This window comes from Grammomys surdaster, unplaced genomic scaffold (genome assembly GCF_004785775.1).
Source record: "Grammomys surdaster isolate TR1022 unplaced genomic scaffold, NIH_TR_1.0 187, whole genome shotgun sequence".
NCBI lineage: Eukaryota > Metazoa > Chordata > Mammalia > Rodentia > Muridae > Grammomys > Grammomys surdaster.
In genome coordinates, this window is record NW_021604632.1 from 5,132,590 (window position 1) to 5,150,325 (window position 17,736).

General features: G+C 42.9%; 1 protein-coding gene across 1 annotated transcript in view; it reads right to left on the minus strand.

Moving 5' to 3' along the window:
- Window positions 1-17,736, minus strand: part of Hydin (HYDIN axonemal central pair apparatus protein) — a 342,846-nt gene that overhangs the window by 20,299 nt on the left and 304,811 nt on the right. Inside the window, exons 63-74 of the mRNA XM_028768759.1 lie at window positions 17,190-17,332; window positions 14,209-14,427; window positions 10,785-10,945; window positions 9,471-9,568; window positions 8,256-8,448; window positions 6,941-7,153; window positions 6,274-6,412; window positions 5,091-5,256; window positions 2,871-3,018; window positions 1,988-2,195; window positions 1,310-1,531; window positions 162-331 (exon numbers count right to left, since the gene is read on the minus strand). Coding sequence (XP_028624592.1) covers window positions 162-331; window positions 1,310-1,531; window positions 1,988-2,195; window positions 2,871-3,018; window positions 5,091-5,256; window positions 6,274-6,412; window positions 6,941-7,153; window positions 8,256-8,448; window positions 9,471-9,568; window positions 10,785-10,945; window positions 14,209-14,427; window positions 17,190-17,332 — 2,080 coding nt within the window. The remainder of the gene's footprint in view (window positions 1-161; window positions 332-1,309; window positions 1,532-1,987; window positions 2,196-2,870; window positions 3,019-5,090; window positions 5,257-6,273; window positions 6,413-6,940; window positions 7,154-8,255; window positions 8,449-9,470; window positions 9,569-10,784; window positions 10,946-14,208; window positions 14,428-17,189; window positions 17,333-17,736) is intronic.

Below are 17,736 nucleotides of genomic sequence, written 5' to 3' on the forward strand. Positions count from 1 at the left end.
CTGGAAATGTCAGATGAAATACCCACCCTCAACCCCTCACTAAGCTGCTTTGGATTAGAGTGCTTTATTACAGCAACGGAGATGACACCAGAAGACAGGACTTCACCTGCGTGAAGTCTGTAGAGTTCTCATGCTCTTGCCTCTCCGTGAAGACTACTTACCTCATAGATGTTTCTTCTCTGTTGGTGACAAGGAGGACTTGTTTGTATGGGGGCATCCCAGCTTGGTAGATGAAGCAAGTCCCAAAGTTGTGGCTGGTGAAGGAGAAATGGACTGCTGGGCTCACAGCACAGCCTAAGATGTTGCATACGAATGTTGGGCCGTGGCTGATCTGCAAGGAGAGATGGGCCAGGGGACTGTAGTTAGAGGCAGGAAGACAGGGCAACTGCATCGACAGGGCAAGAAAGAAAGTGGGTGGTGTCTTACAAATTACAGTGTTGGGACTCCGCCTCTAGAGAGTCTGGTTTCAGTAGGTTTGAGTTTATTTGCTTCCAATTAGCTACTCTAAGCAGAATCCACACTGGCTCTTGCTTTGTTCCTACAGTGGTGGTTCAGCCTGAAGGCAGAAGGGTTGGCAGAAATGAGTTTGCCCAAGAATTCATTTGCCAAGAAGCCTAGGAGGAAGACTTGATTTCTCATTTTCCCTTATGTTTCAGGGTAGCCACTGGATATAGCTCTGTCATTGGCTGTTAATAAAGGATAAAAGGGTGATGATGTACCCCTTTAATCCCAGCTCTTGGAGGTGGACAGATCTCTGTGAGTTCAAGGCCTGTCTAGTCTACAGAGTTAGTTCCAGGAGAGCCAAGGTTACACACACACACACACACACACACACACACACACACATGTAAAACCCTCTCAAAAATATCAAACGAAGAGAAAAAACAAAAACAAAAAAGAGAAGAGGTGGTGGTGTCTCCTATCTTGGCTAAATGGGCAAAGTCATTATTTATTTATTTATTTATTTATTTATTTATTTAATGTGTATGGGTTGGGGTAATAGGGGGTAGTGGTGAGGTGGAGTGGTGGTGGTGGTGTGTTTGGTTTTTCATCTGATACCTTATCTTGGAAAGTGTTGTATGTATACATTCCCTGCCCCTTCCAAAGCTCTCACTTATTTTAAAGTCTAGATAGTATTACAGTATGAGGATGGTCAACTGCTTCTCTAGTGACACTAGTGAGGCCTCTGTTCCAGAAAGTGTGAGGGCTGTTTCCAAAGCAACCACCCTGTAGGAGTTGCTGGAACTATCCAGCTGGGGTATCATGTCACAGATTCTTCTGGCTTTTAAAATGCATCGGATAGTCTCACCTTGATTTTGAGTTCCAGACCCTTCAAGACACACTTCTGATATGGTTGGAAAGACAGGTTGGCCGGTTCAGACTGACCCACGTCTACGCTACTGTCGGTGGGTGTGAAATCCAAGTACTGCAACAGGCATTTGGGCCCAGAGAGCTCTGCCTGGTAGCTGAAGTTGAACTTGCCGGTGTTGATGAAGTTAAATTCACACTGAACACATTCATTCAACTCCACCTGAGAGATGGAGAGAACAGCACGGTGAATGAAGAAAAGCTACAGATCCCTTGTCTAGGGAGAGACAATGGTCATTGAGAAATAAGGGTAGAGGTGATATTAACAACCTGTGTGTCATCAGCTGAATGGGACTGGATATTCTAGCAAACCCCACCAAATATTAGGGTCCTCTCATATCTCAAGTATAAGTTGGTGATTTAATTCTTAGATCTTTCTTGGTAGTGAAACTCTTTCCTGTTTATTTAATGGAAGTGTTCATGTCTTTTCCTACCATATTAGTCCTCTAAACAAACAAACAAACAAACAAACCATTCACATCATAACTACATAACCCTGGGGACGGATTTGTCTGATCTCTTTAGTATTTGAGACAGGAAGACCCGGCTCACGCTCATGGTATCTATCACACTCCCTAGATAAGGGAAGAGCAATAGTCAGGTCCTTGTCATCCCTTACCTCGTAGAAGTTGATGGTGTTGACCTGGGTGGATGACAGGAGGATGGTGGTGCCCATCCTGTCCCTGCACTTGACCTCAGCGTTCATAGTGTAGCCTTCAGCCTTGACGTTGAGTGTCAGAGGGTGAGCTTTCTTTTTTATATTGCAGATCAAATTGAAGTTCACATCTCCTTCTTGCTTTGGTGTGAAGAAAATATCAACTGGGAACCTGACCGGGAAAGAAGACAGCTGATTAACTGATTAAGCCAGCCTGTGAAAATCTGATAAAATAAGAGTCCCCTGGATTATTAGATACACCATGAGCAAAAGACACCAAAAACAGCACCCTAAATTAAGTGAGTTTTAAGGATTTTCCCAGGCAAAGCTAGTTGATTTATAGACACAAGACAAGGAAAAGGCTATGGACATGAGAAAAAAATATTGAGGTGAAGATTTAGATTAGGGCTGGAGAGATGGCTCAGCAGTTAAGAGGACTGTTGTTCTTCCAGAGGTCCAGGGTTCAATTCCCTGCACTTATATACATGATGGTTCACAACTGCCTGTAACTCCAGTCCTAGGGAATCTGATACCGTCTTTTGGTCTCATCAGGCACTTCACACATATTGTACACAGACATAATGCATGCAGAACATCCATGCAAACATTAAAAAAAAAAGAATTAGAATTCTCAATGCCACACAATTCATCAAGAAAATGAACACCAGGAAGTCTGTGGGTTCTGGGAATTTAACTCAGGTTGTCAGCCTTGGTGGCAGGTGCCTTTACCACTGAGTCATCTTGATGGCCTAGGTGAGATTTTTATAAATGAATCTCTCTGATTGGCCCTCCTGGCTGGCAGGCCTGGGACCCTGCCATGCGTCCCGAGGACTTCATTTTTACTTACCTGGATAGTGGTGGGATCCAACCTTCCATAGGACATACAATGAGGCTGTTATTGAATCCTTCGGAATAGCGGGAGTTGTCCTGGAAGGCAAAATTAAACCCGTGCTCCTCCTTGTTGATGATCTTTACTGTCTCTCGGGCTTCTCTGCCTGGGGAGGAAACACCACCCTTCAGCAAGGGCCTCTCACCTGCTCAGTGAGGTGTAGCAGACAGTGACCCATGCATACAATCTCAGCAACCCGTCCCCCAACTTTCATAGGCCAATCTCAGGCAACTTGCCCCACCCCCTCAATTCCTCAGCCACTGACCACTGCCTTCCTTCCTTCTTCCTTCCTTCTTTTTGCTTTCCCAGTGACCTTCCTTCAGAAGGGGATTCTACATCATCTTCCCAGAATGTTTCTTCCCTAATTGATTGCTCCTTCTAGAAGGTGGGTTCGCTGACTTGGCCACAGCTCAGCTGGGATTCTGTTGACACCTTTCTCTTCCTTTAGACAGGAGTTGTAAGGTCTTCCTGGGTCTCTAATGGGGAATGCCCACTCCCCCTTTGATGGCTCACATCTCTATACAGAGTTTCTACCTGGAGTTCTTTTGAATTTGATCTTGCATGGCCCTGGGCCTTCTTGTGGAGGGTCCTGACTCATTGCTTTGCTTTCCCCATTGGCTAGTGTTAAAACATTTACTTCCCCACAAAACCTAGAATTGTCTTATCCAATTCTCCCCCTTCCTCAATCCTTTAGGACTTGAGTCTATCTGATTTAGCAAAAAACTTTTATTAGCATAAATGCTAATAGTTAGCAAATAACTTTTATTAGCATAAATGCTAATAATGACTATTTCTTGGGACATAGCGTATGTGCGTGTGCGCGCGCGCGTGTGTATGTGTGTATACACCAACATTGAATCTATCTAAAATTAAAATGTAACTGCGCATCCTGTGCAACCTTAGCCATGATTCTAAATGAAATTTGATTAAATTTACACTTTAATTTTGAGAGAACTAACCAAATGTTTAGTTCTTATTTGGAAGCATTTTAATGTCACTTAACTCTTGACATACAGGTCTTAGGGATTGGATTTAACTTTGGATATTGTACATTTGGTTAGCAGTAGAGTTTTTATTTTGTTTTTGCTTCTAGGTGTTTACAGCAAAAAGGGACAATTGTCTTGTTCACCTTACCAAATCATCTCGACTCTAGTAGTTTTCCTCTCTCACCTCTTGGGGCTTTACGTATACAAAGTGATCAGCTACAGCAAATTAGATTATTACATTTTCTCTCCCCATTAAGATTCATGATCCTCATCTATTTTATAATATATATATATATATATATATATATATATATATATATATATATTTCATATTTGTTAAAATCTCTAAGGAAATGTTCAGGTATAGTGGTGACAATAACTACCTAACTCATTCTAATTCAAATAGTTTCGGGGCTTACTATAGGACACTATGTGATTGCCTCTTGCTTCAGGTTAATATTCTTTATGTTTTCTCTTCAACTCTTGTTTTATTGTGGGAGGGTTTTTGAGAGTAGGTGTAGGGACAGACTTTTGATGAATTTAAGCAATGACTATATTTGGTACATTAACACGGCCATATGGTTCTTTATTAAGAGAGTGATTATATCAAAATCTGCACCATTGCATTCTTGAGTTAAACCCTTCATATTGTTTGACATACTATCAAGACTATTGTTGTTTAAATAAACATCTAATGAGTCACTTAAAAGCTCTTTGGCCTTAGCTGTATTTTACAGACCCATACATATCCGTATGAAAGATGCCCAGAGCTATGTATCATCTGATGGTCACTTCCTTTACACCACAGTTCTCCGATGAATGTTACCTTCTTAGCATCTACCACATTACTACTTTTTATACCCTATGACATTTTTTCCTATAACACGTTATCAAACTCTGACTTACTACTTATTTTACTTAGTTTTTGTTAGTCTCCTTTCTATGATTAGAATCTATAACAAAGCTCCCAAGTATTTCAAGGTGTTAGGGTGTGGCTGCCAAAGACAGCCAATGGGAAAGAGACTGAGAGGAAATTATCGTATGGCTCTCTGGTAAGTGACAGAGACTTTCTGACATATTTCTGGAAGGTTCTAAAAAAGAGTGCCCCCCGCTCCTGACTACTCCTGGAGTTCTTGATGACCTAGGGTCATGCCAATTCAAAATGAGAGACTGACAGGTCCAGCCACCTTACCAATGAGGAGTGAACTGAAGTTGAGGTGTGACTTGTCAAGAGAGATGAGGGGGTCCGTGGTCTTGCCCACCAGCAGGAAGGGGACTGAGATATTGTGCTCTGGGATAGAGAAAGTCCAGAATGCTTCTGTGATGTCTAGGTGAGCTGGCAGGAACTGGAATATAATCTAAGACGACAAGTCAGAAAAGGACAGTGAGAGGCATTTCTTCCTGGTCCCTTTGGAGACCTACTTGTATGAGGGCCATAAGAGGTGAAATTTTCCCAGGTTTTCACTACCATCTAAAATGGGTGTGGCTCAAACATTGTCAATCTGTTTGCCCTGCCTTCTGAGGAGTGGAGCCATGCACATCATTCACAGCTTCTGCTGATTATACTGTTGTAGTCTGTGCCATTCTTTGGATGGCATGGTTGTCACATGGTGGACTGAACTAGCAAAGGGAGACAATCCACACGTCTATCAACAGTTTGGCACATAGCCCACTTCAACATCAGAGCAACCCCCTCCCCATCTCTCTCTCTGTATCTGAATATGTGTGGGTAAATGTGAGCTGAGCACACATGTGGAGGTCAGAGGACAACTTGTGGGCATCAGCGCTCACTTTCCAGCATGTGCTTCCCAGGCTTGGCAGTAATCACCCCTACCTACTGAGCTATCTCACCTGCTTTCCAATGGTATTTAAATTCATAACTTTCATCTCGTGGAGTTATTGCTACCTATGCTCTGGCTGGCAAGTTCACATATAAATCTGACCCCCTGCCCTATGTTATTGTGGAGACATTTAGGACTAAGCCATAGACAGGATTTCATTCTTAGGTTTTGCCTTTTTACCTGAGAAAGGAAACTCATATCCATGTGCTGTTGCCAACCTTTTAGATAAAGATAGTTCTTTTATGTCTTTATACTGTGAGCCCAGAAAGCCCCAGATTATTTATGTCTGGTCCCCTTTGGCTCCTTCAATATTCTTATAAAATCCCTGCAAATACTAGAGCTTTCTCCAGAGCCAGCCAGGAGAGCCCAGGTCTCTCTTGCTCACTGCGATTGTACATGCTGATATACAATAATAAACACACTCAATAAACAGTGCTCTACATGTTGACCAAGGATTCTCATCAATCCTATTCTCCTTTCACGCTCTTGCTATGCAGAGATGGCTAGAGTTGTGTGGTCCCCATCCCCACACACCTCAGCTTTCTTTTCAGGGTGGATAATACCCTTTTCTGTAAGACACACAAAAGCCGGAGGGTGCTGGAGACTTTCTGTCTCTTCAGAGGTCCAGCAGAAAGAGTAGGTGCTGTTGGTTGGGTTCAGAATTGTAAAGGACCTGGCCGAGGAGGAGAGATTGACAGAAGAAAGTTAGGGAAGGTATTGAAAAAAAATTCATAACATTTATGTAGACCTCAGGACTGTCACAGTCTCCCCCTGGGGAACTAGAAATGACCTGAGAACTTCATGACTGTAGAAATAAAAATGCCATCTTCCCTGGGATCTAAGGGGTGGTGACAGTTTTGGAGTTTAGAGTGATTAACTCTCCCAAAGCCATGTGTGTCAAGGGATGCTCTGTGCCAAGGTAGGGGTGAGGGAATACATATTTATATACATGCATATTTACATATAACACATAATATACTACATATGTATATACACATTTATATTCCATACTGTCAAAAGCTATGCAAACAGAAGCCAGCTTCATTCATGTACCAGTTCTCTGATGTTAAATCTCTACAACACCCCTCGGGATGCCCAAATTGCTTCTAGGCGTCAGTATGGGTGGTTTTTCTGAATTCTGTGTCTGAGTTCTTTGGAAGGACCGATTGGCATGAGTCCAGTCAGTTAAACCCTGACTCACCGGAGATTCTTTCCACCTATGCCCACACTGGTGAACTCGATCACTCGGGTGTTAGGTTCAAGAGGCCCAGCGCCTGGTCCTCGGAGCTCTGGGTTGCGCCGATGACCACTGATGTAGTCTGATTCCTTCAGGTCAAAGTGGCAGAACGGCAGGACGCTTCGCCCTTTTGTTACCAAAACAGGGCCTTGTTCTCCAAGTGGCAGGTTGGGAATTCTGAAGTGATAAGGTTATAATTTTGATTTTATATTCCGTTGTCGCTTTCTTAGCAGGTTGGAAATAAATATTCCATTCACCAGAATGTGCGTTCCATGTGAGAAGAGGGTGGGCTTGTCTTGGTCAGCCACACCACCTTTTGCCTTGACTGGCACATTCTACATGGTCACATAGTAGGTACTAACTGATTAACTAATTGTTAGGTGGACGAGCGGGCTGAGTATGAGGAACCTGGATGTAAAGTACCCTCTGTGTACTCACATGTGGCTCTAAGTGTTTTCCTCCTTTCAGTGGTTAGATGTAAATGAAGTGCTTACCCCCTTGGTTCACTCCTAGGCAGCCAATAGATTACAGAGAAGGGCCTGGAAATCCTGAATAAATTATCCTAAGACCCTTGTAGGAGGTGATGCGTGAACAGATTCAGACTCAGGGCTGAGCTGAGATAGTCCGTGTATGGCAGACGTCTCTCTGGTATAGGATCAGGGGCTCAGGGGGAGCTCTGACCATTCATGTAGGCCTCTGCCACCCTAGGGCAAGGCTTACAGAAACTTCTACAAGGCAGGTGTTCTTTCTGGAAAATTTCCTAGAAGAAGGTGCCTACCATATCTGGGACTTTCTCTGATATCTGTTTTTGATTATTTTTCTCTCTCACTGGACATCAGACCAGGCCCGCCAGTCCTATATCCCTTCCTGTCTTTGTTTATTGAGTTTACTGTGGGTGAGGCATTGCTCCAACCTCGTTGCTCAAATTAGGTCATTTAGCGAGCCAAGTAATTCTGCATGGTAAGGATTACTGCTTGCATTTCATATACGAGGGAATGGAGTCTCAGAGAACACAGAAGGAAGCTTTCCAAAAGGGTAGACGCTGCCTGGCTACAAATTACTCTCTTATTTAGTGGAGTCCTGCATGTGGCCAGGTAAACGGAAGTAGACAGGGGGAAGGACAGGAGAGATTAAGGGCAGGGCTTAGACCATATTCTCCTTGTTTTCTGAAGGCTGGCCTTTTTAGACTTCTGGGCTCTGTGAGGTGTCTAGGGTAAGGAAGGTAGTGGGAAGGAAGGGGAGGGTGAGGGCGGGAGACTTAGAGAACACATTTCCTTACTGGCAGTACAGGGAGCTCTCAAACTCTCCGATGTCCATTGGGGAGAACTTCACTTTGAGCTTCTGAGTCTTTCCTACAGGCACAAAGCCTGAGGAGGGTTCCACTGAGAAGGGCGAGGGAGAGGCTTCGGTCCAGTGGTCCAGGGCGCTGTCCAGGGAGCTGCCTGTGCCCTGACTTAGCTTTTGACTAGAACCTGAGGGAGGATAGAGAAGAGGTGATATTCCACGGTGGCAACGGGAGGCAGTCCACTCCCCAGTCCCAAGGGACCTTCTGTGCTACCTGTGGATTCATGCCATATAGCAGGTATATTTAATGCTGGACACAAGTAGAAAGGAAATCAACTTGTATTTCACAGGCGACATGTGAAAAACACTTCTATTAATTTTATGGTGGTTTCAGATTGATTTCCTTTTGGCTCAGGGGCAGTGGGTCAAGAAAGGGTTTGTGGATGTTCTGCACCAGGGTAATGGGCTATGTATAGAATTTATGACAAATCATTGATATGACATAGGGATTTACAAAGTGGGAATCCATGGATAAGGACCTGTCTGGAAAGTCTGGGAGTCTCCACAACGGAAATAACGACGATTACTTTATATATACGTTAGATGCTGGCCCTTTGCTAGTGCTTCGTGCTAGGCACACGTATATCACTATATACTTTGGCATAGCTTTCTGTTTCTTCTGGGAAAATGCCCCATAGTTTTCTTTTAAACATATTTATTTTATTTGCCCATGTATGAGTGCTTTGTCTGCACGTATGTTTGTGTACCACATGCATTTCTGATACCACAGAGATCAGAAGAGGGTTTTAGATTCCCCGGGACTGGAGTAGCAGACAGTCGTAAGTCACCATGTGGGTGCTGGGAACTGAGCCTGAGTCCCCTATAAGAGGCATAAATGCTCTCAACTGCTGGGGTATCTCTCCAGCCCCATGAAAGGGTGTTTGTTTACTTGTTTTATGATCTGCAATCTTCTGGAAGGTTAAGAACTAGAAGACAAGATTCCTAGTGGTAAGTGACATGAGCCACCACTCTAGAGGGGAAGAGGTCAAGCTACTTATCGCTCAGGCCAACGTGGCTTTATAAACCCACCACATCCATGCTCCACTGTCCTTAGCTACTCAGAGGCTGTGGGAACAGCGCTGGCCCCTCAGGCTTTTCTATGAATGGTGACTCAGGTCAGACCCTGGGGCTCACTTGGCACTGAGTTTACCTTGATTCTCTGGCATGGCAAAGCTTACTGCCTTGGTGGCTTCTTCTGAGATCCAGCAGAATTCTAACAGCACCTGTCCTGTGTTGACCAGGTCAAACCTGTGGGTAGATCAGGATCAGATTTCAGATTGGGTTGTCCATACTTTCTGCCCTACCTGAGTATCGGCTGTACTGTTAGTCAAAGGCTTGTCACTTCGTCTCTTAAGCCTTGTTTTTATGTCTGAGTTACATCCTCTTGTGCACACACCTAAGTGTTTATATTTTCTTGACTCATTCTTTGACAGTGGACAGCCAGGCTGACGCTGTGTCTTGGCATCTTGATGGCTATGATGAGTCCAAACGGGAATGCAAACGTCCCTCGACATGTTGGTTGAACTCCCCTTTGGGTGTACACCTGGAGGTGAGCTAGCTGGGTCACACAGTAGGTCTACTTTTAATTTCCTTTTGAGGAACCTCCTTACCATTCTCTATAATTCTGTCCTTTTTGTTAAAACGGGTGGGACTGGAAGACATCGCACTGAACGAAACAAACCAGACGTGGAAAGACGTTCTCTCTCACATGTGGACGTTAATACATTTAATCTCAAAGTGGAAGAGGTTAGCATGACAATTACTAGAAGCTGGGACAGGTTAGGGGATAGAGAGAGGTTGGATAGTAGATATACAAATCAGCACAGGGAGAGCTGTAATTCAGAGTGTACTACAGTTTGTAGACACCCATCAGATAGTTTCTGAGGAACTAGAAGAGAAGAATCTGGAGGTTCTACCTCCAGATAAATGTTAAGGGATGGAAATGCTAACTATTCTGATCCAACCATCTACACATCGAGCTGGTAAATATGCACCATTTTTACATGTTAGCCAAAAGGAAATATAAAATAAAAGGATATAATCTAGGTATAATGGTGTACACCTTTAATCTCAGCACTTGAGAGGCAGAGGCAGGCTGGTCTATGGAGTGGGTTCCAGGCCAAGGAGGGCCACTTACTGATACTCTGTCTCAAAAGATATTGTGAGACTGAGTCTTGTTGCTATAAAGGCTATGATGGATTAGAGATCAAGACTTTCTAGTTTCAGCCTTCTACAGAACAAACTATCATGCCTGACTGAGAACCTTTAAAAAAAGAAGGTTTAAAGCAATGTCGCTGAAACTCACTCATTTGATACAATTTCTTTTTTAAAAAAAAATGCAATATATATATACATATATATATGTGTATGTGTATATATATATATATGTAAAAAATTTAAATATGCAGTTGTTTAGTTCTTAAAGACAGTTTCCCTAGTTGTGTAAAAGCTCCCAGTGACTCACTCAAACACTCGGGTCTGGTAAACCAGTGTTTCCTTAAAGAACACGTCACTTGTTTCACACTGATATGAAGCAAAATCCACGTTGGCACTGAACTGGATCCGCAACTCTCGGTAATTTTCTTCTACCACCGAGTGGGCTGGCTCAGGGTCCGTCTCTATGACCTGGAACAAAGGCAACCACGTCCTTAGCACTGCAAAGCCAACCGTGCACAGGAACACTGGGGGACAGCACACTAATTTACCATGGAAAGGCACATGAACCCATACATACAGTTCTGGAAGACATGACTGGCAAACCTCTGATAGCTCTGAATGAAAGAGAAAGCCTGGGCAACAGGTAATTACCTACAGGATTAAGACCATGTGGGCATTAGTTTTGGATCAGATGGACTCTAAAGAAGATGGAAGAATTAGGCATGGTCTTGCCTTTAATTCCAGCAAACGGAAAGCAGAGACAGGTTTGAGACCAGCCTGATCTATATATTGAGTTCCAGGACAGCCAGGGGTATGTAGAGAGACTTTGTCTCAGAAACAAAAACAAAAACAAAAACAAAAGGCTAGAGAAAAGATAACCATAGAGAAAAGATCGGGTATTGATTAAACAGAAAATAAGTTGCAAATGGAGAGGATCAACAGAATTGTTTAATTGTAAAAGGATTTTAAAACTTTTTGCTAAGATGGATTAGAAAAAGTGCAAACAACAAGAATCATTAGTTACAGGCGTGAATCACCATCAACTCTACAGATCTAAGAAGATATATAGATATTTTTTAGATAGACATGAAAATTTGGAGGGGAAAGAAAAAACAATTTAATAAATTCATGCAAGAAACAATTTTTTTTTAAAAAAAACTCATTTAAGTAATTGAACAGTAAAATATCTTAAAGAAAAAGAAACTGAATAAAAAACGCTAAAGAAAGCAATGGAAGAGCTTTATTACTACTAAAGAAATGAATAGTTGCAAATCTTAGAGAAGATCTAAAAAATAGAAATACCCTTTTTAAAATAGGAAGGATGAATTAATATTATAATTGTCAACTGTTTCCCAGATGATCTAGAGCTGTAATGAGTTCCATTATAAATTTTCATAATAATTGGCAAATGGATTCAGAAATTATACATTAGAAGAAAGAGAAGGACCAAGAATGACCAAAGGATTTAGAACAGAACAATGAGGACTAGGAACTTGGCTCCAGGCATCAGGTTGAGGATGAAGCTATAGAAATTAAGGTAATGTAAAACTGGCTCAGGGATGGACAAACTGACACCAGAAAGGAAGAGACCAGAAATGACGTAGGGACATTTAAAACTGAGATATGACGCAGAGTTCCATAAGAATAGTAGAGAGCAGAAGGGCTCCAAATTTGGCAAGGGAGTTGTCTCAATGAAAAATATGAAATTAGAGCCTAGTTTCATACCAGACAGAATTTCCAGATGTATCAGAGACTTAAGTATCAGAAGCCCAGCTTGGACTTAAAAATATGTAGTGAGGTGAAGATATTTTGCGGGAGGGAAGGGTTTCAAAAATAAGATACAGAAATAATAAATGTAAAAAAATAAACTATTAACTTTGACCACATTAAAAATAAGACTATTTAGGGGTGGGGGAGATGGCTCATTGGTTAAGAGCACTGGCTACTCAACACCCACATGGCAGCTAACCATTTGTAACTCCATCAGCGGTTGATCTGACGGTCCTTATGGTTTCTGTGGGCAGCGTAGGTATGTGATGCAATGAATATATGCTGGCAAAGCACCCATACACATAAATAAAAAATAAATGAAACATCTTTTAAAAATTAAGCATAGCCTTTTGTTTATTAAAACATAGAGGGGAAGGAGAGAAATCTCGATCGTTAAGAGCGCATGTTGCTCTTGCAGAGGACCTGAGTTTGGTTCCCAGCAACGATGTGGGGAGGCTCACAACCACCTGTAACTCCAGCTCCAAGGGTTGTCCTCCAGTGATGCTCTCCTCAGATCACTGAGTACACCTGTGCTCATCTGTACATACCCCGGTCCCCACATGCATATAAAGAATTAGAATAAAGACAGATCTTTTTTTTTTTTTTAAAAAAAAAAACTAAGTAAAAATTTAAGCTCTAGATTTTTTGAGAATGTGTGAACACACAGTACAAGTGGAATTTCTGGAAGATAAGAGAGCTTAAACAGAGGATGAGCGTCGTAACTGAAAAATGAGCAGAAGGCGTAAAAAAGGCACCCATGTGTGAGGTAGCCTGTGTGATCAATGATCCTATGAAGACATATCCAAGCTCATCAGCGGCTAGGGAAGTATAATCATGGTTCATAATGAGATAATTTCCCAGTTGTTCAAATGATAAAAGCTAAATTGCCAAGCTTAAGGCTGTGGGTTCATCTTCAGTATCCTACAAACAAACAAACAGACAGACAGACAGACAGACTGACTGACTGACTGACTGACTGACTAACTAACTAACTAACTAACCAGCCTCCCAAATGTCTGACAAAGTCAGACCAAATGTTGGAAAGGACGTGGTCACAGGACTCCTTAGCTGTAGACTGCAGAAATCAGGATAGTGAGTTCAGAAAACACCTGGACGTTGGCTTGGAAGGGCTGGATATTCACATGATTTAGTGACCCCACACGTAGAAATGTAAACACGGAGGCCAACATGCACAGAAATGCTGTCCATAAGAGAACACCTTGAAATAACTTTCAGAGAAAGAGATAAAAAGCCTGGAAGGTAGACAACAGTGAAACACATTCACTATTATAGCCCACACAACTATGAACACATACTATAATCTTAAAAAAAAAAAACAGTTGAAAACCACAGCTACATCTCAATCCTTTTAGAAGCTTAGGTTAACAACACTTGATCGAGGGAGTAACTTGGGCTCATGATTACCTCTAGGACAGAGACAGAGAGACAGAATGGCCAGAGCTACACAGCTATTTGGGGGTCTAGTTCCCTCACTGGGCATGGGTTAATTTATTATAGAATTCCAAAAGGGGGGGCGGAGTAAATTCAAGGAGACATATGGGCCAAAGATGAGATCCCATCATACCCTGGAAGTTTTGACTACTCTAGTTCCAGACACCTGATAGAGGCAGGAAACAGCTAAATGACCAGTGATGCCACTTTTGAAGAAGAGGAGGATGAGGATGGAGGAGGAAGAGAAAGGAGAAGAGGAGGGAGAGGAGGAGGAAAAAAGAGGAAGAAGAAGGTGGAAGGTCTTGCTGAACTCTTTACAAAGACCGAAGCTAAACCCTGTCAACTAAGGAGGTGTGTGTCATTATGGAAATTTAGTTTGCTAGTTTTTGAAACCAAAGTCAGATGCAAACCTTTTTCTGTTTGGCACAGTGAGACTTGAGTACAGTGGGCACCCGAGCATGGCGGGCTGGGTGAAGTCTGTGCTTCCTGTCCCTCGAATACTCACATACCTTTCGTTTTGTCGTCAAGATCCCGGGTGTATTTCGGGGAGCATCTACCCACTTGACTGTGCGCATGCGGTCATCCCAGTCAGGGACCTGGTCTACAGGGAGCTGAAACATGATCTTGGAAAGCTTGCACTTGACACACATCTTCTTCAGGGTGATGGGTGATTCTGATTTCAAAGTCACCAACACATCCTTGGAACAGCCAGGGTGGAGATGCCCTATCTAGGGAAAAATGTGGTATTTATATTTTGGGGAATTCAATCTTCAGGGGCTTTGATGCCTGGTAGTGACTCAAAACATATCATCTAGGTAGATTGACTTAAATCCATGGAAGAGATCCTTTAAAATCTCTCCTTAAGGCCAGGCGCTGTGTCTCGTGGAGGAACCCCAGCATTTGAGAGAGTGAGTGAGGTTTGCTATGAGTTTGAGGCCACCTGAGGCTGCATAATAGGTTTTCAGGCAACTCGGGGTTACAGAGCGAGACTTTCTCTCAAAATAAACACACACATGCATACATGCACGCACACACATCATAGTAAGAACAATAGTAATAGTTACCAATCTGTTACTTGTCTCAGGCACTAGTCTCAATTCTTGAGCAATTTTACTAATCCCTACAGTACCCTCTGAGAGGTACAGAGCTATCACCCCCACTTCATAGATTAAAAAAAAAAAACACTCGTAAATTGCTCAAGGTCTCTAACCCTAGTGATCTGGGTTTAAGCTCACGAAGTATCATTTCCAGAGCCACTCACAACCGCCTGATACTCGCACATTATGGTTCCTACATATAGGTGGCTCAATACAGCATAGTAGTTTCTAGAAAGTGATCTAATGACCCTTGGCATCTCTAAGACATTTCCAGGGTACTTGGAGGACAAAACTTTCAGTATAATCCTGAGATGCCACTTGATTCTTTTGTTTTGTTTTCTGTGTAGCCCTGGCTGTCCTGGAACTCACTCTGTAAACCAGGCTGGCCTCGAACTCACAAATCCGCCTGCCTCTGCCTCCCAAGTGCTGGGATTAAAGGCGTGCGCCACCACTACCCGGCTCTCTTGACTCTTTTATACTCCTTTTCTCATGAGTTATAGTGGAACTTACTAGAAGTTAAAAATGATGGTGCACAGTACACTGAATGGAAAGAGCAGACAGCAGCATCCATAGATTTTACTCACTTAGAGGGTAAAGACACAAAATGGCTGGGTGTGGTGGTACACACCAGAACACAAGCATTCAGGAGCCTGGGGCAAGAGGAAAAGAAGCTCAAGGCTATCCTGGGTTACATAGGAGAGCCTATTTTTTTTTTCCTGAGGCAAGGTTTCTCGTTGTAACAGCTCTGGTTGCCTGGAACTTGCTTTGTAGACCAGGCTGGCCCCGAACTCACAAAGATTTGTCTGTGCCTGTTTCCTGCCTTTGTCTCCTGAGATTAAAGGCATGCACCACTGTGCTCTTGCAGGAGATCCTATCTTAACAGGAAGGATGAAATGATTCTACATTTACCACGTATATCTTTGAAAATATAGTTTTTGGAACATAAAATATGGTATTTTAATTAAAACATAGTTGGCTTGTTGCACTTAAAACAAGTATGTTTAAAAATATGGTCAAGAGCACTGGCTGCTCTTCCAGAGGTCCAGAGTTCAATACCCAGCAACCACATGGTGGCTCACAACCATCTGTAATGGCATCTGATGCCCTCTTCTGACATGCAGTTATACATGTAGATAGAACATGTGTATACATAAAAATAAATTAATCATAAAAAGAATGTTTTAAAAAATATTCCTAATTTTGGGGGCTGGAGAGATGTCTCGGTAGTTAAGAGCACTAGCTGCTCTTCAAGAGGCTCCAGGTTTGTCCCAAGCACGCACATGGCAGCTCACAACCGGATCCAGGGGATCTGATATCCTCTTCTGGTTTCTGTGGGTATCAGGCATACATGTGGTGCACAGACATGCATGTAGGCAAATTACTATACCCATATAAATACAAAATAAATAAATCTTAAAAACATCCCTAGTTTTAATTTCGAATAGGTTAAACATCAATAATTATAATTCACACGGACAAAAAGTTCTTTGAGGGTTCTTAACAATGCTTAAGAGTATGGAGGAAGCCTGGGATGAAAAAGTTTTAAATTGCTCAAATACATCAGATGTAAAGGAGATTCCATCTGGTTTGTAGAATAAAATGATTTGTGATCCATCTTAGATAAAGATGTATGTACATACACCACCAGCATAATTGCTGTTCAAATGTCAGTCCTCAGGCAGAGAAGACATCTTCTCTCCTTCCCCTGGAGGTGAAGGTGTATGACAGCTTTAGATTGCTCAAGATAAATGCATGTGATTCTATGTGCGTATGGGTGTGCACAGATATAAGCCAATTGCTGGGAGCCTCACTCTATCTTCTTTGACAACTTCAAATATTCAGTCACATCCATTATATTTTTTTCTGCTTCCTCGTAGGTCAAACGTTGACAACAAAGATTAAATGAATTTAACAAGGCTTTGGAACTGGGTCTGGCAGAGTTAGTTTTCTGTAGCTACTCCCCAGGGTTAGATTTGGGCTTGAGCTGGTGTTGGAATCAACCAGAAGCCTAGGCTGGCCTGGAACTCATTACATAGCTCAGGCTGGTCTTGAACTTACGGGAGCTTGAGTTTCCCATGTGTTAAGACTGCAGGCATGAAGCACCATTTTTTTTTGGCTTGCTGAGCCACTTCTGAAGATCATGCTCTGAAGAACACTTGCACAGAGGGACACAGGCCACCAGAGAATTCCTCAGTTTCATCCCAAAAGTTAATCTCCTCTTAGACCAGGTGCCCTCTCAAGCACTAGGTCAGAGTGTGGGATGATTAAGGGGCGGTTTCTTAGTTCAAGATGCATGCATCCCATTCTGTGTATCCACAGGATGGAGTGACAACCACACTGGGCTTGGCTTAGGCCCAAGGGAGTCTGGGACCCATTGAGTAACGTTTGCTTACCTGTGGGGAGAAAGACAGTGTAGCTAAGAGGGGCCACTCGAAGCGAATCGCATTCACTTGGCTGTGATTGGTGATGGTGAAGCTGACGGTGTAGCTGACTCCAATGTGACAGTACCCAAACTGGATGTGCTCCAGAAGGGCAGCTAGGGGTCAGAAGCAGAAGGCTGGTAAGTGGTTCCTGGCCTCTCTGAAGAGCCTGCTTTCTAAGGGAGGCATGTCCTGATACACATTCCTGTCTTATGCAAACTTCACCCTCTTCTTCGATGATTATATAGGAAAATACCTTGGATTCTTGGGTAGAAGGATCTGCCTCTCAGGGGTATCCATCCACCCATCCATCCATCCATCCACCCACCCATCCATCCATCATCCATCCATCCACCCATCCATCCATCCATCCATCCATCCATCCACCTATCCATCCATCCATCCACCCATCCATCCATCCATCCACCTATCCATCCATCCACCCATCCATCCATCCATCGATCCATCCACCCATCCATCCACCCATACATCCACCCACCCATCCACCCACCCATCCATC